We start from the raw sequence: 20,042 nt of genomic DNA on the forward strand, positions 1-20,042 counted from the left end.
GGAGGGGGATTTTTTGGTTGGAAAATCCTCACCATCCTCGCCTAATTGCAAAATATACAAAATCAAAGTCAATTAAAGTAGGTCAGCAACATATAACTTTGAAGTAGGTCAACAACATAGCACTAAATTCATGAAGTCTCGTCATATATATATATATATATATATTTAAAAAAGGACCATTCCTTAAAGCAATCAAACATCTTCAGCCAAAGACCCACCCCAACATAGTAGATTATTTCCATGCTTCAAACAGCAGCATGTCACGGCAAAGGAAATGTCTTGCCATCCAAGAAAAATAGCACAAAACAAATGTGATGCATGACATAATGACTCATTGCTGAATGATAATCATCATTTTCTCTTATTTCACTTCTTCACTAAGACATAAATCACTACTCGTGGGCTGCAATATTCTGGATGCCACTGAGTTTGGTCCACACGCCCAATGATGAACTCCTTTGATGCAGATTCTAAGAAGTATTCAAGGATAGCATCTGCACAGAAAAACAAATATTTATATGTATATATATATATATATATATAGAGAGAGAGAGAGAGAGAGAGAGAGAGAACAATAGGGCAGAACAAAGCAAACTTAAAATTTTTTGTACCATTGCGAAGTTCTCCAGCCAAAATAATTGTTGTTTGGGTGCCACAAAGTTCTAGTAGTGTGGCCAATAAATCCATCACCGCATCCTCACCATAAATTACATCTGACCCCAACACTTTTTTCATCCAAAATAAGAGAATAACACAATAAGACTATATAAAATTAAGGGAAAAAAAAAACTCTAAAATTCAGAAACTTTAAATGAGCACCAAAACAACTCATAAAAGATCAGAACTTGGCCCAGAAGCATTAAAGGAATACTTGGTAATTTGATGACAATGCATATGGAGCATGGGACTAAATTCGTAGGTCAAGACACGCCATGTGGAAGGTCCGGGTGCAACATCCAACAACCAAGAGCTGGTATTGGTTCTTAGGAAAATTGATTACAATAGCCATTAAATTTGTAACGGCACCGTAACAGGCACTTAACGGAGTTGTAACACCCATTACACCTACTTGGTTATAGAAACAACCAATTTTTAAAACCTTTGTTATGTGGAAGAGAAGATATAAGATCTTTGTACCATAATCAGGTAATGGTTGAATCAATTCTAAATCAGGCTCCTCTCCCCAAACGAATTGACTCACTGCTGCAGAACCACGAACATTTCCGTACAGATTAGTTCCAACGTTCTTCCTCAGCAGCCTTAATCTATCTGGCAAATCAGTAAGAATAACTTCAGCACCCAAAAGGGCAGCAATGCAGCTGGAAACACAACAGAAGAAAATCATAATTTAAGAGAAGCAATTACTTTCATATAAAATTAGCAAAATAAATATAAAAAAATCAGAGTGAAAATTCCACTCCTCATGCTACGCACTTACTAATCATTCGTAGACATGGTCTACCATCTCATCAGCTTAGAATTCTAATAAAAGTCCTATTTTATAAGGTTTATTGACCATGTAATTTTATTTTTATTTTTTTGCTTCCCTCATTTGAAAGCCATTTCACCAACTGGAAAATAAACTTACTCAGTTTGTTCATATGGTATGGTATAATGACAAAGATGGAACTTAAAAATAGTTGTTATTATTACCCAACTAATCCACAGCCAGATCCCAATTCAACAACCTTCTTGCCTTGAAGAAGCATCATCCCTGATTCCACAGCATGCTCTAAGAACTTCCCCAATACAACTCCACTGTCCCAAAGCACTGATCCTGTTACTCCAGGAGTTCCCTAAAGTTATAAAAAGAAAAACAAATAAAAAAAAAAAATCAAAGATCTAAAAATGACCATAACTAGAATATAAACAAAGTGAAAAGATGGTCCAAATGAGGAAGCCATTAGCCAAATCAACTATCGCTGCTTTACAAAGTTCTGATAACCATTCAACTCCATAGGTCAGTCAACCCAAATATCCTTTCACCCACTGCAAATTCTTATTTATCAGCAAATGGTACAAAAAATTGTACAGTATAAAAAAGAAAAAGCCATTACTCAGTGGTGGTGGTGCCAATACAGGATGCTTGGCAGTTTAGTCTTGGCAGCTCTAGCAGTATTTGTATAAGTTTCTTGACTTTAAACCTACATTACTTGGAACGTGGATTGTTCAAGTCCATCGAATGGGCCAGGAACATGTTATGATAAGAGTAGACTTGTATTGATTATAATAATAGAATTTAAGATATTTCTAGAGCAATTTGTTTTTAACAATTAGACATCAAATAGAGCACAGATTTTTTTATTTATTTTATTTATTTATTTATTTATTTTTGAATTAATCATGTAACAACACATTTCTGTAAGAGCATTATGAATTTATGACCCATATTTTACCGTCTTTTTTTTTATCGGAAACAACGCAAAATAAATTTATTAAAATAAAAAAGGACAGAACATGAAAAACTATCCAAATAAAAAGAAATTCACATTCTACACAAGGCTCTCCATTCCCTAGAAAATTAAAATTAAAAAAGAAAATCATCTAAAAGGAGGAGCCATGTACAATCAAAGAGGCCAAAAGAAATCATTTCCCAAATGCTTTTAAGATCTTTCCCCTCAAAAACTAAGGATTATAGGATTTATAGTTCACAAAAGAGTGATGCAGCACGGAAAACGTGAAGCCCTTTTGTATGCTGACCTCAGTAAAAGGCTCAGTTTTGCTAAGATTAGTATTGAAATTGATGTTTGATGCTATTTTCCAGATGAGACTTAGTTGCAGTATTGTAATGAAGCTTGTATTTCCATTCCAGTAAAATATCCTTGGAAATCTCTTTTTGTCAAGCTTTGTCAAGTTTTTTAGCATAATGACTATCAAGGGCCCATTCAATACTATTATATTAAAACTAATAAATTACATCTTATTAAACAAAATAAAAGAACACAAAAAAACTCACTTTTGTACATGCGCTTCACTTTAACTATGAAAAGCATTTTTATTGTTATGCTTTACAGTTTAAGCATGTTTTTACTGACACTGAATTGCATTATCTTTTATTGAAAAAATTATTTTTTTTTCACAAGAAGGGTATGATTTATAAACACTCTAAAACAATTACTACGTTGACTCGTACGCAAAAGTAATTTAGCAATAGCAAAATAAATAAATAAATAAATGACCGAGTGGCAATAATTTCATGAGATATGTATATTTTTAAAAGAATTGAAATCTAACTTGTTGCCCATTAAAGATTCTTTGGAAGAAGAATTTAAATAACTTTCCATGATGCCATTCACATTCATTTATCAGCCTGCTGAAAAAGCACTTCCCCTTTCTATGGCTTTGACAAAATCACTTGAACAGAGCAAAGCTAAGCTTTCGTCTTGATTGATATAATATAAAATTGCTATAGCAACCCTACCCTATGTTGCTTCTAAAAAAACAACTCCCAAATAGTACCCATTAAAGATTATTGGAAAGGGCCATGACTAAACAAATTCGAAAAACATTTCATGTTGATCAATGGGTAGAAATTTAGAAGATGAAAGAAAAATGGAAGGGAGCATAAGCAAAGAAATTTGAAAATCTTAGAGAACAATTATTATTATTTGTTAGAATTTACCTTCACCTCACCTACTCCACTAAACCTAACCCACTACACCACTACCACCTCCACTTCACCTACACCACTACCACCTCCACTTCACCTACTACACCTATATCTCCTATATAAGGAGCCTCTCACATTTGTACTAATAACAACAATAAGATATCAATCAATAATACATCAGTTTATTTTTTACATGGTATCAGAGCAGGTTTAGAACCTACTATTTTCGCTTCCCGGCGGGCGGCAACCTCACCTTGGCCGCCCGCCGGACCTCAACCTAATCCACTAAAATTTTCTACACATACCTTCACTCTTCTCTGTCCTAAAGTCTGATCTTTCATTCCGATCCGATCCGATCCAATCATCAACATCGAAATCAGAGAGGCCTAGGTCTCATCACTGTCTTCATGTACCTCTGGATGCACAATCTCCCCCAAGAGAAACCTCGACACCAACACACTGAAAGCAGGCTCACCACTCTTGATGATGTGAGTAAACGACACTGCAATACTCACTGTCGCAGCCACATGCCCAATTGTATGCGCCACAGCAACAGGAAAGAGGGTTTTCCAGAACTCGAAATCAGTCTTTGGTGCTTCGGCTAGTCTGGTAGCCCAAGAGATCAACATCATGAGAGATCCACAAGCGAGAGATAGAGTCGAAGTAAGCCATGGAAAAGGAAAAGAATTTAGTATTTTTTTTTTTTTTGTTGTAGATGTTGAAGATCACATTCAAAGCCAACCCAGATCGCTTCTGTATATTTCCAATCCAGTACCCACAAATCTGGGAGATGTACAAGAAGGCCGCAGCATCGTTCTGGACTGCCGAGGAGGTCGATTTATCACAAGATCAACGACACCGGGCCGCAACTCTACCTGCCGATGAGAGGCATTTCATCCCCCACGTCCCGCCTCTGCTGGACTTGTCTTGGAGAATCTCGCCGGAATCATCGTCAACTCCAGTCTCCATTTGGGAGTCTCAGCTTCGTCTGAGAGGGTCCTCCGATTAGGAGCTGTGAACGAGGGAAATGGATGGCTTAGTTGAGGATAATCTAAAGGTGGAGGCAGATGGGAAAGGAGATGAAGCAGAAGTCTTCTCTGGTCTCTCTCTCTCTCTCTCTAATAATCAACCCATATGCCCCCACATGCCCCCCACGATATTTCCCTTTTATTCCCACTTCCGTTTATTCTTATTCTTATTATGAACCACCTCAGAACCATGTGCATCCCTTTTATGAAACTTTCTTTATTTTATTATTTTATTTTATTTTATTAAAAAAAAAAAAAAAAAAAAAAAAAAAAAAAAACCAAAGCCACCCACGTGGGTTGGTTCTCATAAATCTGCAATTTGATAGCATGCCATCATCCACTAATTTTTTTTTTTTATTTTTTAAACCCATCTTCACCTTTTGCACTCACGTGGTTGGTTCTCACTTTTTCATCATCAATAGTTGGTTCTCTTTTCTTTTCTTTTCTTTTTCTCTTCCATTTTTTATTAAAAAAAAAATAAAAATAAAATAAAAATAAAAATAAAAAAAAAAAACTGGGCCAATAAACTCTCTGGTCTCTCTCTCTCTCTCTCTAATAATCAACCCATATGCCCCCACATGCCCCCCACGATATTTCCCTTTTATTCCCACTTCCGTTTATTCTTATTCTTATTATGAACCACCTCAGAACCATGTGCATCCCTTTTATGAAACTTTCTTTATTTTATTATTTTATTTTATTTTATTAAAAAAAAAAAAAAAAAAAAAAAAAAAACCAAAGCCACCCACGTGGGTTGGTTCTCATAAATCTGCAATTTGATAGCATGCCATCATCCACTAATTTTTTTTTTTTATTTTTTAAACCCATCTTCACCTTTTGCACTCACGTGGTTGGTTCTCACTTTTTCATCATCAATAGTTGGTTCTCTTTTCTTTTCTTTTCTTTTTCTCTTCCATTTTTTATTAAAAAAAAATAAAAATAAAATAAAAATAAAAAAAAAAAAAAAAAACTGGGCCAATAAACCCCGTGAACCACTTTCCTTATTTCCCCTATCTTTCGTTTTGATTTCAACTTTATTCTTATTATTTCTTTCTTTATTTTTCTTTCACATTATTTTTACTTTTTTTTCAAATTTCATTCATACCATATAACTTTGCACACCACCATATTTTATTCATCTCAGGGATCAACCCCGATCACAATTTTCCCACAAAAAAAAAAAAAAAAAAAAAAACAAACAAACAATCAAAACCAACACATATCGGAACAGTGGGATTTTTTCTCTCTACTCTACTGCAGGTCTCTTCTTCTTGCCTCCGTCCTGTGCAGCCCTTGCCGGTGTTGTCTCCATATTTCCCACTCCACTGGGCATGATAACTACTCCCTGCTCCTCCACTGCAGCATATGGCGGCCCTCCAAATCGGAACATCACGGTGGCCTTCCGCTTCAGTTCCTTATTTTCTGCCTTTAGCACACTGATCTCTGCTCGCGCATCCTTATACATGCGTTGGAGCAGAGCCAGCTGGGAATTTAAATGCTGCACCTCATTTGTCCTACTCTGCAGCCGGTTCGACAAATTTGTGACCGCCGTCATGGTTTCCACGCATGACTTCAGAGTATACTGATTAGCCTCAATATCAGTTTGCACCGCCATTTTTTGCTCCACCGACCGCATCGGAAAGTTCAATGGAGCAAAACCAGAGGTGTTTGGTTGAGGTTCACTGGCCACCGCACCAGTTATTTCTCTTGTGGGCTCGTTCAGTTCTGGAAAGAGCGTGAGCAGGTTCTGGGTAGCTGGACGGGAAGAAGAGGCCATGTTTTTGGATTGCTAAGTGTTTCAGCGAAATAGCAATTTCAGACTGGTAATGTTCGGAAGGGTTGGTGACAGAATGGCAACAAAGAGTTCCACAGTTTCTCTCTCCGCAGAGGCAGAGTTTTTTTCAGCGAAGGGTTGGTTTCAGAGGTTTCAGAATGATATGCCTCAGCCTCAGCCTTCGTCTTGGTTAAATAGCCGAGGCAGCCACGCGTATCGCGCGCCTCTTGCCGCCCGACAAACTGGCACGCCTTTTCATGGCACATCTTTTGACAAAGTGGACACGCCTTTTTGATGGCACGCCTTTTGATGGCACGCCTTTTGACAAAATTGGGCACACCTTTTGAGGGTGCAACTTTTTATGGGTCCGACAAGACTCTGTAAACTGTCCCGACATTGATTCCGGTTAGCTCCTTTATGGGTCCGACAAGACTCTGTAAACTGTCCCGACATTGATTCCGGTTAGCTCCTTTATGGGTCCGACAAGACTCTGTAAACTGTCCCGACATAGATTCCGGTTAGTTTCTACAAGGGTCCAGCAAGACTCCGTAAACTGTCACAACATTGTCTTCTACAACGGTCCGACATGACCCCATAAACTGTCTTCTACAACGGTCCGACATGACCCCATAAACTGTCTTCTACAACGGTCCGACATGACCCCATAAACTGTCTTCTACATCGGTCTGACACCACCATACAGTGTCCTCTACAACGTTATGACACCCCATACAGTGTCTTCACCAACGGTCTGACACGACCATACAGTGTCTCCTATCCTTTTTTATTTTTATGCATTTTCTTGTTTTATTCCTCTCTCCAAACTCAAGTTGGTTAGTTTCTATCCTCCTTGAGTTTGCGGGGGGCTGTTAGAATTTACCTTCACCTCACCTACTCCACTAAACCTAACCCACTACACCACTACCACCTCCACTTCACCTACACCACTACCACCTCCACTTCACCTACTACACCTATATCTCCTATATAAGGAGCCTCTCACATTTGTACTAATAACAACAATAAGATATCAATCAATAATACATCAGTTTATTTTTTACATTATTTCATTTTCTTGATAATGAAAGTGTGTAGAAACTAGAGCAAGACTTAATTGACATTAATGGACTTTGCGCAGTGGATAGCTTTTTGTTGGAACAATCTTATTTGTAAAAAATAAAAAACTGAAACAAAGTAAATAAATTACTTACAGGAAGTTCTTGTATCGGAAAGAATAGCAAAATACAATCAAGTCGAGTGTGTGACACTCTGTTGTTAAGATAGATTCGCCGTCACACAGGTGTTTACGGATTATCGGCGTCTATCTCCCAGGATACAATAATCACTCACACAGATTGTAGTAGCACTACAAACAATCTGTTCTGGCGAACCAGAACCTGAGTTCTGAAACTCTCTTAAACCTCTAAGAACTAGTATGAAGAATAATGCAGCACATAAGGAAAATGGGAAAGGAAACAATGGAATGAATTGAATCTGCTGGAGGATCCTGTATTTATAGGCCAAGAGGTGTTTGTTCGGAAGGGCAAAAACCTTCAAACAGGTGTGAAACCTGGAACTACCGAATGAAGAGAGGCGACCGGAGAGGCACTGTTCCGGGAAGCAAAAAAATTCGAATTCTAATTTTGACGCAACAGTTTGAATTAATCTGTTAAGATTTCAAATTTTCCCGCAAGAATTTTAAAAAAAGTCAAACGAATTTTGTCCAAAAAATTAAAGCTAGGACTCGACCCGCAACCCCGCCCAGCCCGGCTGGATGGACGCGGTGGTGCGTGCATGTGGTGGATTTGGGTCAAACTCGCTTTGTCCATAACTACTCTCCTTACAAAACTTGGAGTGCCTCTTAGGGCCCATCCCAAGTATGTCAACTTAAAGCTTATATACTCATATAAGTTCTCTTATTGTTTCTACATGGGACACCCAAAACAAGGTAACTCACATTTGACTCTTCAATTTTCCATTTCACAAAATCGAAACGACGTCAACTTTCTATTCACTCATAAATGGTTTTGACGATCCGTCTTTACCGTGTGACTTGCCATGCGACAAAGAACACGTCACCACTTAGACCCACCTCAAACGACATGTGGACGCCACTGAAATTTAGGCACAAAGATGGCCCAAAATTAGCTTACAAAACCAAAATTTCCAACAATCCCCCACATGAATGGAATTGACAGAGAGAAAATGCAACATGATGTTTCTAAAGAGAGTACAGAAATCGGAGATATTCTGCAAAGGATAGGTAGCTTTTGACTTTCAACCTTCCCTTGTGAGACTATCGGATTTACTAGCTAATCAACGAACGTGATGTCTTGAACTGTTCAACTATTTGTGTAAACCAAGACAATAGAACTCACACAACATATTTCTAGACACAGTTTGGTTCTCACGATTGTGTTCATTTTGGCCTTGAACAACCTGGTACTTCATGAGTGCTCTAGAGAATTGTAACCCTTACAAAACTCATAGAACCAGCCCAGTTCACACTCATATAGGTGATTTTTATGAAAAGTATCCTGTCATACTCTACTAGGTTTTCCTAGATATAAGAATCATTAAAAACATTGCTTATCCTCACACGCTGCAAACATCACTATTTCATCATAAAAATGGTAAGAGTTCGACTCTCCGGTGATCCTTATAAGTCATACACAACTCAGTTGTCCCTTTGAACCTAGTCTTGGGATCTCCAGTCAACTAGATTGAATTGCCGTTGTGGTAACTCTTATTAAATAGGCTTAAGTCCCATTCCCCTCGATGAATTCTTAACTAACTCTCTTGCTAATGCTTTGGTAAGTGGATCCGCTATGCTATCTTCAGACTTCACATATTCAATAGAAATAATTCCATTAAAGAGTAGTTGTCTCACAGTATTATGTCGACGACGAATGTGTTGTGACTGACCATTATACATATGACTTTGTGCTCTACCTATTGCCGATTGACTATCACAATGTATACATATAGCAGACACAGGTTTTGGCCATATTAGAATATCTTCAAGGAAGTGACAAAGCCATTCTGCTTCTTTCCCAGCTTTATCTAATGCTCCAAACTTTGATTCCATAGTAGACCTAGCAATGTAAGTCTGTTTGGAAGATTTCCAAAATACAGCCGCACCACTTAAGAGTAAAGACATACCCACCAGTGGATTTTGAGTCTCTAGTATCCGATATCCAGTTTGCATCACAGTATCCTTCAAGTACAGCTAAATATTTAGTATGGTTTAGCCCAATGGTACGAGTAAATCTGAGATATCTTAGAACCCTTATAATAGCTTTCTAGTATTTTACTCTTGGATTACTCGTATATCTACTTAATTTACTTATTGCATAAGCTATATTTGAGAGAGTGCAGTTCATCAAGTACATTAAGCTTCCAATAATTTGGGCATACTCTAACTGATAAATACTTTCCTGTACATACTTAGAAAGAAACAAATTAACATTCATAGGTGTTCTAGCAAGATGATTATCATCTTTGCTAAATTTGTCAAGTATTTTCTCAATGTAATGTGACTGTGACAAAGCATATCCTTCTGATATTTTGGTAATTTTCATACCAAGAATTACCTCAGCAATTCCCATGTCCATGTCAAAATGTTCATTCAACATTTTCTTTATGTCGTTATTATTACCTATGATGAACATATCATCAATATAAAGACATACTATAACATAACATTTGTGTTTTTTACATAAACACATTTGTCACATTCATTAATTTTAAATCCATTTGACATCATTGTCTTGTCAAACTTCTCATGCCATTGCTTTGGTTCTTGTTTTAAATTATATAATGATTTAACCAATTTACACACTTTCTTTTCTTTCCCTAGAACAGAAAATCCTTTTGATTGTTCCATGTAGATTTCTTCATGTAACTCACCATTTAAGAAAGTTATTTTCACATCTATTTGATGAATTTCTAATTTGTATAAAGATGCAATGGCAATTAATATTCTAATGGATGTTGTTCAAGCAACTAGTGAATATGTGTCAAAGTAATCAAGACTTTCTTTTTGTCTATGTCCTTTGACCACAAGTCTTACCTTATATTTGTCAATTGATCCATTTGCTTTCATTTTCCTTTTGAAAATCCACTCGTATCCAAGAGGTTTACAACCTGGTGGCAAATCCACTAATTCCTATATGTGATTTTGCAAGATGGATTATAGCCTCTTTCTATAAAGGAGCCTTAGGACTGGACATAACTTTTTTAAAAGTTAAAGGCTCATTTTCTAACAAAAAGGTCAGAAAATTTGGATCAAAAGATTTTGAGGTTCTAACACGTTTACTATGCCTAGGTTCCTCTTCTTCATTTTGATCTATCTCTTGCTTTTGTACTTGATCTTTTTCTTGATCATGACTAGTACTAATATCTTGTCCAGTTTTATTAGAAAACATATTCAAAGAACGATGCATCTCTAGCTATGAAGCACGGGGGGTGCGGATAAGAGTATGGTGGGGGTACAAGTGCGGGTACGCCGATACGGCAAAACTCAAAAAAAAAGTATGATACAAGTACGGCTGTGGTACGCTGATAATTTTTTATTTTTTTATTTTTATAATTATGGTTAAAGGATCCAACCTACAAATTAAAATTAAATATCAAAATTAAAAAGAGAACTAAACTGCTTGATGAACATATTTTTCTATAATAGAAAACCATTAAGCATTAAAAATAATATTTGTGAAATCTCTCATTTTGACATGTTATGCACTGTGATCATAATTTATTTTTCAAATCTTGCTTTTTGCTCATCAATTTGCTATTTTTATAGGGTGAGGCCAAAGACATAACGGGAGACCAAAGAAAGATTTCATAAAGATAGCAGATGAAGAACAACAGCAGCAATTAACATTACACAAAAAAGCACTTGAATTAAGTCAAAATCAAGATAATACTCTACTATATTTACACAAATCAATAATCTCTTCCACCAAAATTGTTGATCTGCAAGTGCACAAAAAAAAAAAAAAGAGAGAGAGAGATAAAGAACACTCACCGGAGGGAAGACGAAGAAAGGAATAAAGAAGACGAAGACCAGCAGTTGTTGATCTGCAGAAAAAAACGAAGAAATGAAGAAACGAAGAAGAAAAAACGAGGACGAAGACGAAGAAACGAAGAAGAACACTCACTGGAGGGTGTCGTTGCGTCACCATTGCCGGAGGGCTTCAAAGTGAAGAGATGTTGCTGTTGCTAAAGAAGAAGACGAAGAAGACTGCGCCGTTCTCTTTGCTATTGCTGAAGTGAAGAGATGCAAGAAGGGACAAAACCTATATATTCTTAATATTACAAAATAACACTATATTTTTTGTTCTTTTTAATAAAGAACATAAATAAATTGCTCCGGTATCCCTAATTCTCTTACAAATTTGATTTTTTGCCCCAGCGTACCCACGACGTACCCGATTGAACCAAACGTACCAAAACCCTTTTTGTTGTACCCGGTACGCGTGCAGCCGTACCAGTTCGCGTACCCGCACCCGCACCCGCACCCTGTAAGAACCCGGTACTCGTAGGACACTATTTTTGGAGTATCCGTGCTTTATAGATTTCTAGATTCAATAATAATATTTACATGAATTTCTGAGTGTTTTGACTTATGAATCAAAAACCGATATGCACTACTATTCTTGACATAATCGATGAATATGCAATCAACGGTTTTTGGACATATCTTAGTCTTTTTAGGACTAGGAATAGTCACTTTAGCCAAACACCCCTACACTTTTAAGTATTTGTAGAATGGTACTCTCTCATGCCACATTTTATAAAATGTTTGATTCACTTTTTTTTTTGGTATTTTATTTAGAATATAATTACTAGAAAGTATTGCTTCCCCCCACAAGTTCTAAGGTAATCCAAAACTTATTAACATGGCATTCATCATTTCTTTTAAGGTCCTATTTTTCCTTTCAACAATTCCATTTTGCTGAGGTGAGTAAGGAGTAGTGGTTTGATGACCAAAAAGTGATTCATATTCACCACTTCTATCACTTCTTAGAATTTGAATTTTCTTACCAAGTTGATTTTCAACTTCATTCTTATATTAAATAAAAGTTTCCAAAGGTTTATCCTTTGTTCGAATTAAATAAACATAACTATATCTAGTATAATTATCTATAGAAGTGATAAAATATTTTTTTCCCACCTCTAGTTTGAATTGATTTAAAATCACAAATGGCACTATGAATTAATTCAACTGGTTCAGTACTTCTTTTAATTGAATGAAAATGAGTTTTAGTTAATTTTGCCTCAACACAAATTTCACATTTATGATTTGGATCAATTTCAAATTTAGATAAACATTTTATATTAATTAATCTACGCAAAAATCCATAATTAACATGTCCGAGTCCACCATGCCATAAATCTGAAGACTCAAGCAAGTAAGAAGAAGATGTATTCTTATTAATCATAGAAAATACAATAGTCATTACATTTATTTTGAAAATGCCATCATTCATGTAACCTTTTCCTACATACATCCCGATTTTAGTAAGTACAAATTTGTCACTCTAAAAAACTAGCCTTAACCCATTCTTGCACAACACAGATTCGGAAACAAGATTCTTGCGAATATCCAGTACATGCAGCACATTGTTAACAATGAGTTCCTTTTCAGATGTCATTTTCAGAATAACCTTTTCTTGTCCTTCGACTTTAGAAGTTGAGGAGTTGCCCATGAATAGTTGTTCTCCATTGTCCACAGCAAAATATGAGGAGAACATCTTTTTGTCAGCACAGATGTGACGAGTAGCACCAGTATCCACGCACCATTCTTTGAGATTTCCGACAAGGTTGACCTCAGAGACAACGGCTGAAAGGTTTATGTCATCAATACCATTGGAGATTCAATCCACTTCGATGATATTGGCTTGAGCAGGTTTCTTCACTTGCTACGACAATCTTTGGTCTGGCGTCCTTCTTTGTCACAGATGTAGCATTTGCCATTAAACTTAAATTTCTTGGTTTCCCCTCCCTTAGACCCTTATAAGGAATTTTCTACGGTATATTTCCGTTTCTTTGCTTTTGGTACATGTTGCACCACATTAGCTTTTGACTCCATAGAATGTTTTCTAACCCTCCTCTCACAAGTTCGCTTGTCTTCCTCAATCCTCAAACGTACAATCAATTCCTCTAAAGTCATTTCTTTGCGCTTGTGTTTGAGATAGTTCTTGAATTCCTTCCAACCTTGTGGTAATTTTTCAATTAGGGCAGCAACTTAGAAGGACTCGCTTAGGGACATGCCTTCAGCATAGATGTTATACAGAATGAGTTGGAGATCCTGAACTTGACTAATCACTGTTTTTGAATCAACCATTACAAAATTCAAAAATTACCACGAATTTCTTCCAGCCAGCATCTTCTATTTTGTATTTTTTCTCTAATGACTCCCATAATTCCTTTGTCGTCTTGATAGGCTATAAATGTTGTACAATGTATTATCAAGCCCATTCAAGATATGGTTGCAGCAAAGGAAATCCGCATGCTTCCAAGCTCGACCGCAGCAACCACTTATCGGTCGGTTTCATCCTTTTTCAAAACAGGAGCATCTTCATGAAGGAAAAGCGTCAGATTTAATGTCGTAAGATAGAACAGCATTTTTCGCTGCCATCTTTTAAAGTTAGTTCTTAGGAACTTTTCTGGCTTTTTCCCGTGATTTACCAAGATTGTCACAACAGCAGAAGGGATTGAGGCAGCCGCAACACCAATTGGATTAGAAGTTTCAGTAGCCATTAAATTCTAAGTTATAAAATAGAATTAAAATTAAAATTTTATTCTACACAGAAAATTAAACCAAAAAAAACACAATATAATTCTGTAAAAAATAAAATAAACAAAATTGTAACTTTTATTTCAAAGTAATTTGAAAATAAACTTTTATTTAATCAAATTAATTCCACACAGAATATTATTCCTGTAAACTTCAAAAATTAAAATACTGAAAATCAGAAGTTTAATTAATGAAAACCTAGAATATTATTTCTGAAAAATTAGAATTAATTTTTGACAAATTTCACACAAAATAATTTTTGTAAAAAAAAAAAAAACTAGAAGGAAATTTTAAAAAGGAAACAAACGAAAAATTCTGTATAAACAGAATAATTCGAATTTGTCTTAAGATTGATGGAACAATCTTCTGTGTAAAAAAATAAAAAACTGAAATAAAATAAATAAATTACATACAGGAAGTTCTTGTACCGAGAAGAACAGCACGATCAAGTCAAGTGTGTAACACTCTATCCTTAAAACAGATTCACCACCGCACAGGTGCTCACGGATTATCGGTGTCTATCTCCCAGGATACAATGATCATTCACACAGATTGTAGTAACATTACAAACAATCTATTCTGGCGAACCAGAACCTGAGTTCTGAAACTCTCTTAAACCTCTAAGAACTAGTATGAAGAATAATGCAGCATAGAAGGAAAACGGGAAAGGAAACAATGGAATGAATTGAATCTGCTGAAGGATCCTATATTTCTAGGCCAAGAGGTGTCTGTTTGGAAGGGTAGAAAACCCTTCGAACAGGTGTGAAACCTAGAACCGCCGGAAAATGAAGAGAGGTGACCAGAGCGGCACTGTTCCAAGAAGCAAAAAAATCGAATTCGAATTTTGGCACAACAGTTTGAATTAATCCGTTAGGATTTCAAATTTTCCCGCAAGAATTTTGAAAAAAGTCAAACGAATTTCGTCCAAAAAATTAAAGCTAGGACCTGACCCACGACCCGCATCCGGCCCGGCTGGATGGACGACGGCGGCGCGTGTGGTGGATTTGGGTCAAACCCACTTTGTCCATAACTCTCTCCTTACAAAACTTGGGGTGCCCCTTGGGGCCTATCCCAAGCATGTCAACTTAAAGCTTATATACTCATATAAGCGCTCTCTTATTGTTTCTATGTAGGATACCTAAAACCACATTTGACTCTTCAACTTCTCATTTCACCAAACCGAAAACAACGTTAACTTCTCATTCACTTATAAATGGTTTTGACGATCCATCTTCATCCTGTGACTTGCCATGCGGCAAAGAACACACCACCACTTGGACCCACCTCAAATGACGTGTGAGCCCCACTGAAATTTGGACTCAAAGATGGCCCAACATAAGCCTTTAAAACCAAAATTTCCAACACTTTTTACTAATATAAAAGCTTTAGTGTAGAAAATGAAATTGAAAATGGTGAGTATTTATTGCATATAGTGGCCTTAGAGATTAGCGTATCAAGACCATTTTATATAGACCATGAAAATGAAAATGAAAATGAAAATCAATAGAGGTTGTCAACATAATTTTCACAATTTAGAGCACATCCAGCTAGACGATGATTGTATTGCTATGATCTGATAATGCCAAAGAAAGAACCCTAAATTCAGCCATTTAGCCAGAATAGAATATTCACCTAGAAGTGATTTCTTGCATTGCACAGAGAGAGAGAGAGAGAGAGAGAGAGAGAGAGAGAGATTAAACTTTCAAGTAGTAGGGCAGCTAAGTTAGGTATTAATTAATTAAGAAATTTTGCTGCATATCATATCTTATCATAATCATACGCCCCACCCACCACTCAACCCTCCCATTCCATTGATTCACTTGTACACATCAGAATGGCAATCATCACACACACACACACAGAGGAGTAAAGGAAGGAAGGAGGGAGTAAGTTACCAAGGAAGAAGGGGATTGGAGAATGGAAAGAGTGCGGCCGCAAGCGTCGAGGCGGAGTTGTTGGGAGGAGTGAGAAACGAATGCATTTGGTTTGGAGAGCGTTGGCTGTTGAATCCCCCACAGCAGCATCATCTCCGCCGCCGCCGCCGACGAGTATACCATTCTCACCCTCCCTCCGTACGATCCAATATTCCCCACCATCTCCTCCTCCTCCTCCTCCTCATCCTTTTTCCCAATTTCTTCTTCTTTTTCTTCTTCGCCGCCCATCATTATGCCTCGTGCTCTTCCTTCTCCTCCTCCTGTTGCTCTCTCCTATGTTGTTATTGATCGTTTTATGCTACTTTTAAAAGGAAAGAAGAAATGAAAATAAATAAATAAATAATTTTATTTACGCTGACCTCCCCCTCCCACAGAAATACTGTTATTACAATTTAGCCCACACTATTATGAAAAAATTACTCCCTACTACTACTTACTTGTAATTGTTTAAATTAAGGGTGAGTACGGGTCGGTTGCGGACACGAAACCTCCAATCTGCCATCCGTTCGTCAAATTGACGGATTGAAGAAAATCAATCCGCATTCGTCCGCCAATCCGGCAGATGTGGATTGAGCGGATTGGCTGATGAATGCGAATCGGTTTAGCGATTTAAAATTTTATAAATTTTCAACATAATTCAACTTGTCCACTTCCTCAAAAAAAAAAAAAAAAAGGTATTACAATTAATGACTTAAAAAAGTATTCAGATTGCTTGGTTAGGCTTTTCAAAAAACACTTTTCAGAAAATTTTACTTTCTTGTTTTCCTTGTTTTTTTTGTTTTTACTGAATTTTTTAAATATTTTAAGCAATTTTTTTTACTTTTTAGACATACCTAACATAAATATACCTAAAAAGTAAAAAAATTGTGAAAAAAATCTCTTAAAAATTTACTAAATACCAAAAATATATTAAAAAAAATACGAGAATTCAGTATATTTTTTGTATTTTTATGTATTTATTAATTTTTTAAAATATTTTTTCACAATTTTTTTACTTTTTAGATACATCTAAGTAAGCTGCATCTAAAAAGTAAAGAAAAATGTTTAAAATTTTAAAAATATTCACTAAAAAAAAAAAACACGAAAACCAAAAAACTCAATTTTCAAAAAATTTAATTCAAAAAATTCAAACCAAACACACTGATTATAATCACTGCAGTCCAAAGAAAAAAAGTTTGAAATTTTAGAATATTACAATTACAGCATGCCTCATCTCACATAAAGTATTACAATTTGTGGTTCCTAAAATAAAAAAACCATTCAAACCACCTGTGTGAGTGAATTTCCGACCACACTGCCAACTCAGTATTCAGCTGGAAAGCACTGGAAGAATAGATGGCGCCTGAGTGACCTGCAACAGAAAGAAGAGATTCCGGCGGTGGTTCGTCCACCCAGGGACACTCCGATGATCAAGTCAGTTATCTCTCAAAGATAGATAAAGTGCTAAACTTCACTATTCAGAATATAAATTGCATACCTTAGACTCATGGGGGTGCCTCTCTTTTATAGCCAACTCAATCCTAGTCTCAATAGAAGCCTAGCTTCAATGGACTTCTACTCAGTGCTTATCTTGAACTCTCCAATAGATAAAGATAAACTCCCTAAGAGTTTTATCCTTATCCAGGCTGAAGTCCTTCCTCATTCTAGGACTCTTGTCCCTTATCCGCTTATCCCGAATTCCGATATCTTCGGAGATAACCTCGGCCTAGCCGAGATAACTTCGGCGTCACGACCAGGACACGTGGCATCTCGGCTGATACGTCGGCGTCACCTTGGCCACGTATTGGTACTCATAAAATATATCCCCACAATTGCCCCCTAGATTCTATTACCTCGGCATCCTGAGGTGATGGAACATATATCGTTAATGTCGGCTATCTTGTTGTATCATAAATTTACTGAAGTCATAATATACCGGTTTCTCACAACCAGGTCCTGTAGTCTGTCTCATCAAGGCTTCAGAATTTTTAACCAAGTTTAATCGAGCTTATTTAGCCGAGATTTTCCTATCAGCCGATGTCATTGCTTCATTAAACCAAGAACTCCAAGAGTTTTATTACACGTATGAGCCGTCACGCAAAATAAATCATCCATTTCTGCCACGCGTTTGTCCCCTATTAGACCGTACTCGATACGCGCCTGTAAGTCGTCTCACTCCTGCGTACGCCGTCTGATCAATACGTCGTTCTAGGCTCATTGATGGTGTTTTGCCGCCATTCTCTGCGTTTTGATCAAAAATAAATTTCTCTCTCTCCGTCTCTTCACTTTTGCATCCTCATTCTCAAGCTCTCAACTCTCTATCTCTCTCTAAAATACGCCATTGTTTCCAGATTTTCAAGCTCTGTAACAGCTTTCATTCATTTCCTCTGGTGAAGCTTTCGTTGTCCTTTTCTGATTGTAATCATCTCCTGACTCCGGCGTCTTCAACACCGGCTTCACTCCTCTGGTAAGCTTCTGTTCCCTCCTGGTTTCCAGTTTTTGAGAAAGTTTTACCTTATTATTTGTTTGCCATTGCTGTTATGCTCATGTTCGTGATTTATAAACCACGTATCTGAGCACATTTATTTTACGATTTTGCTTTTGCCCAATTTGTGTCTTGAACATTCACATACTACTCACAAATTTGTTCACTTTTGTCACTGTTCTTGGCTCTGTACCCTTGCACACACTCTGTCACAGTGTTCTTGATGATTCTTGATTCTGAATCATTGCTCTTGTTTGTGTTTTTTTGTATTTTCTCCAGATTCTTGCCTTCAATCTCCGTTTAGACTTAGGTTTGAGATTTGCCCTAGAACATACGAATCTTAGGGAAAACTGAGACGAATCCCTTTCTGATCTTCACAAATTCTTACCCCAGTGTGAACTTTAGGTTTTGCCAAGGTATTCTGAGCCTTTATAGAACCTTTATTTCCAATTTATACACCTTCCCCCTAAGTCGACGTCATGGGCATGTGGAAGCATAGGGTAGACACCCCGACCAAATTAGAGTACTTTAGGCAGGAGTTTTCCATCCCTGCCGACGTCCACCTCAGGTTGGCAAGGGAGGAGGATTCCATTATACCCGATGTGAACCTCATGCCCTTCCTAGTAGTGGCCTTTATCGAGTGTGGACTTTGGTTTCCACTTGACACCTTTTTCTGAGAAATCCTTCACTATCATAAACTGAACCCAATGCAGCTTTCCATCAATTCTTACCGAGTCATAACCGGAACAATAGCCTTAGCCAAACAAGAGAATGCTAGGGTTACTCTTGCCGATTTCCAGTCTTGCTACACTATGTGTCGCCTGAAATCGGAAAAAGGCCACATCTATTACCTCAAGCCGAGGTCCACTGAGTACAAGCTCATTGTCGACCTCCCAGACTCAAACAAGGGTGCTGGAGACGATTACTTCATCGTCTCGGGCAACTGGGAGTTTCAGCCCAACGATGACCTCTACTTTTATCCCCTAAGCCGAATAGTTTTCGGGGAAAAAGATGGTAAGGGCCAAGTGTCACTTTTTCTTACTCTCTTTTTAAAGTTTTCAATACTTTGTTCTAACGTCTGTGCTCTCCTTTCTGCAGTTCTCCCCCAGCCACCAAAGGGCTTTCGCAAGTCTTTCTTTCCCAGCAAAGACTTGAAGAAACTATTGGCTTTGCCAGTACACAAGCGGAGAGCCCCTTTGCTACTTAATTTCATCCCGACTTACAAGTTGGTACTTCCCGACGTCCTACGGAAGCAGAAAGGCAAGTCTCCTCCTTCCGCCACAACTCCACCAACAGCTTCTTCATCTCGACCGGATCAGGGTTCAAATCCAGCAGACCAACCATCTACCTCAGCTCCACAGTTGATCCCGCCATCTCAACGCCGTCGACGACGCCGAACAGTTTTTGCCGCTGAGATGGGCCGCCAGA

At 37.3% G+C, this 20,042-nt stretch overlaps 1 protein-coding gene across 1 annotated transcript; it reads right to left on the reverse strand.

Annotated features, from left to right (window-relative positions):
• Window positions 1–123: 123 nt before the first annotated feature.
• Window positions 124–16,470, reverse strand: LOC145812688 (uncharacterized). Its single transcript, XM_082907695.1, has 5 exons — window positions 16,112–16,470; window positions 1,654–1,796; window positions 1,138–1,319; window positions 612–725; window positions 124–494 (listed from the first exon to the last, which is right to left on the reverse strand). Exons 1-5 carry the CDS (start codon window positions 16,379–16,381, stop codon window positions 367–369), a joined length of 837 nt encoding a protein of 278 aa, XP_082763821.1. The 5' UTR covers window positions 16,382–16,470; the 3' UTR covers window positions 124–366.
• Window positions 16,471–20,042: the final 3,572 nt, after the last annotated feature.

Source organism: Camellia sinensis, chromosome 15 (genome assembly GCF_055761805.1).
Source record: "Camellia sinensis isolate YWXY chromosome 15, ASM5576180v1, whole genome shotgun sequence".
In the NCBI taxonomy this organism is placed as follows: Eukaryota; Viridiplantae; Streptophyta; class Magnoliopsida; order Ericales; family Theaceae; genus Camellia; species Camellia sinensis.

Bases quoted from the DNA above. Each gene is read 5' to 3' on its own strand.
- LOC145812688 (XM_082907695.1), bottom strand. From the start codon at position 16,381: ATGATGGGCGGCGAAGAAGAAAAAGAAGAAGAAATTGGGAAAAAGGAT. The intron at 1,320-1,653 runs GTAATAATAACA...TTGTGTTTCCAG, and splicing joins TCTGGCTGTGGATTAGTTGG to CTGCATTGCTGCCCTTTTGG. The intron at 726-1,137 runs GTACAAAGATCT...GGATGAAAAAAG, and splicing joins TCAACCATTACCTGATTATG to TGTTGGGGTCAGATGTAATT.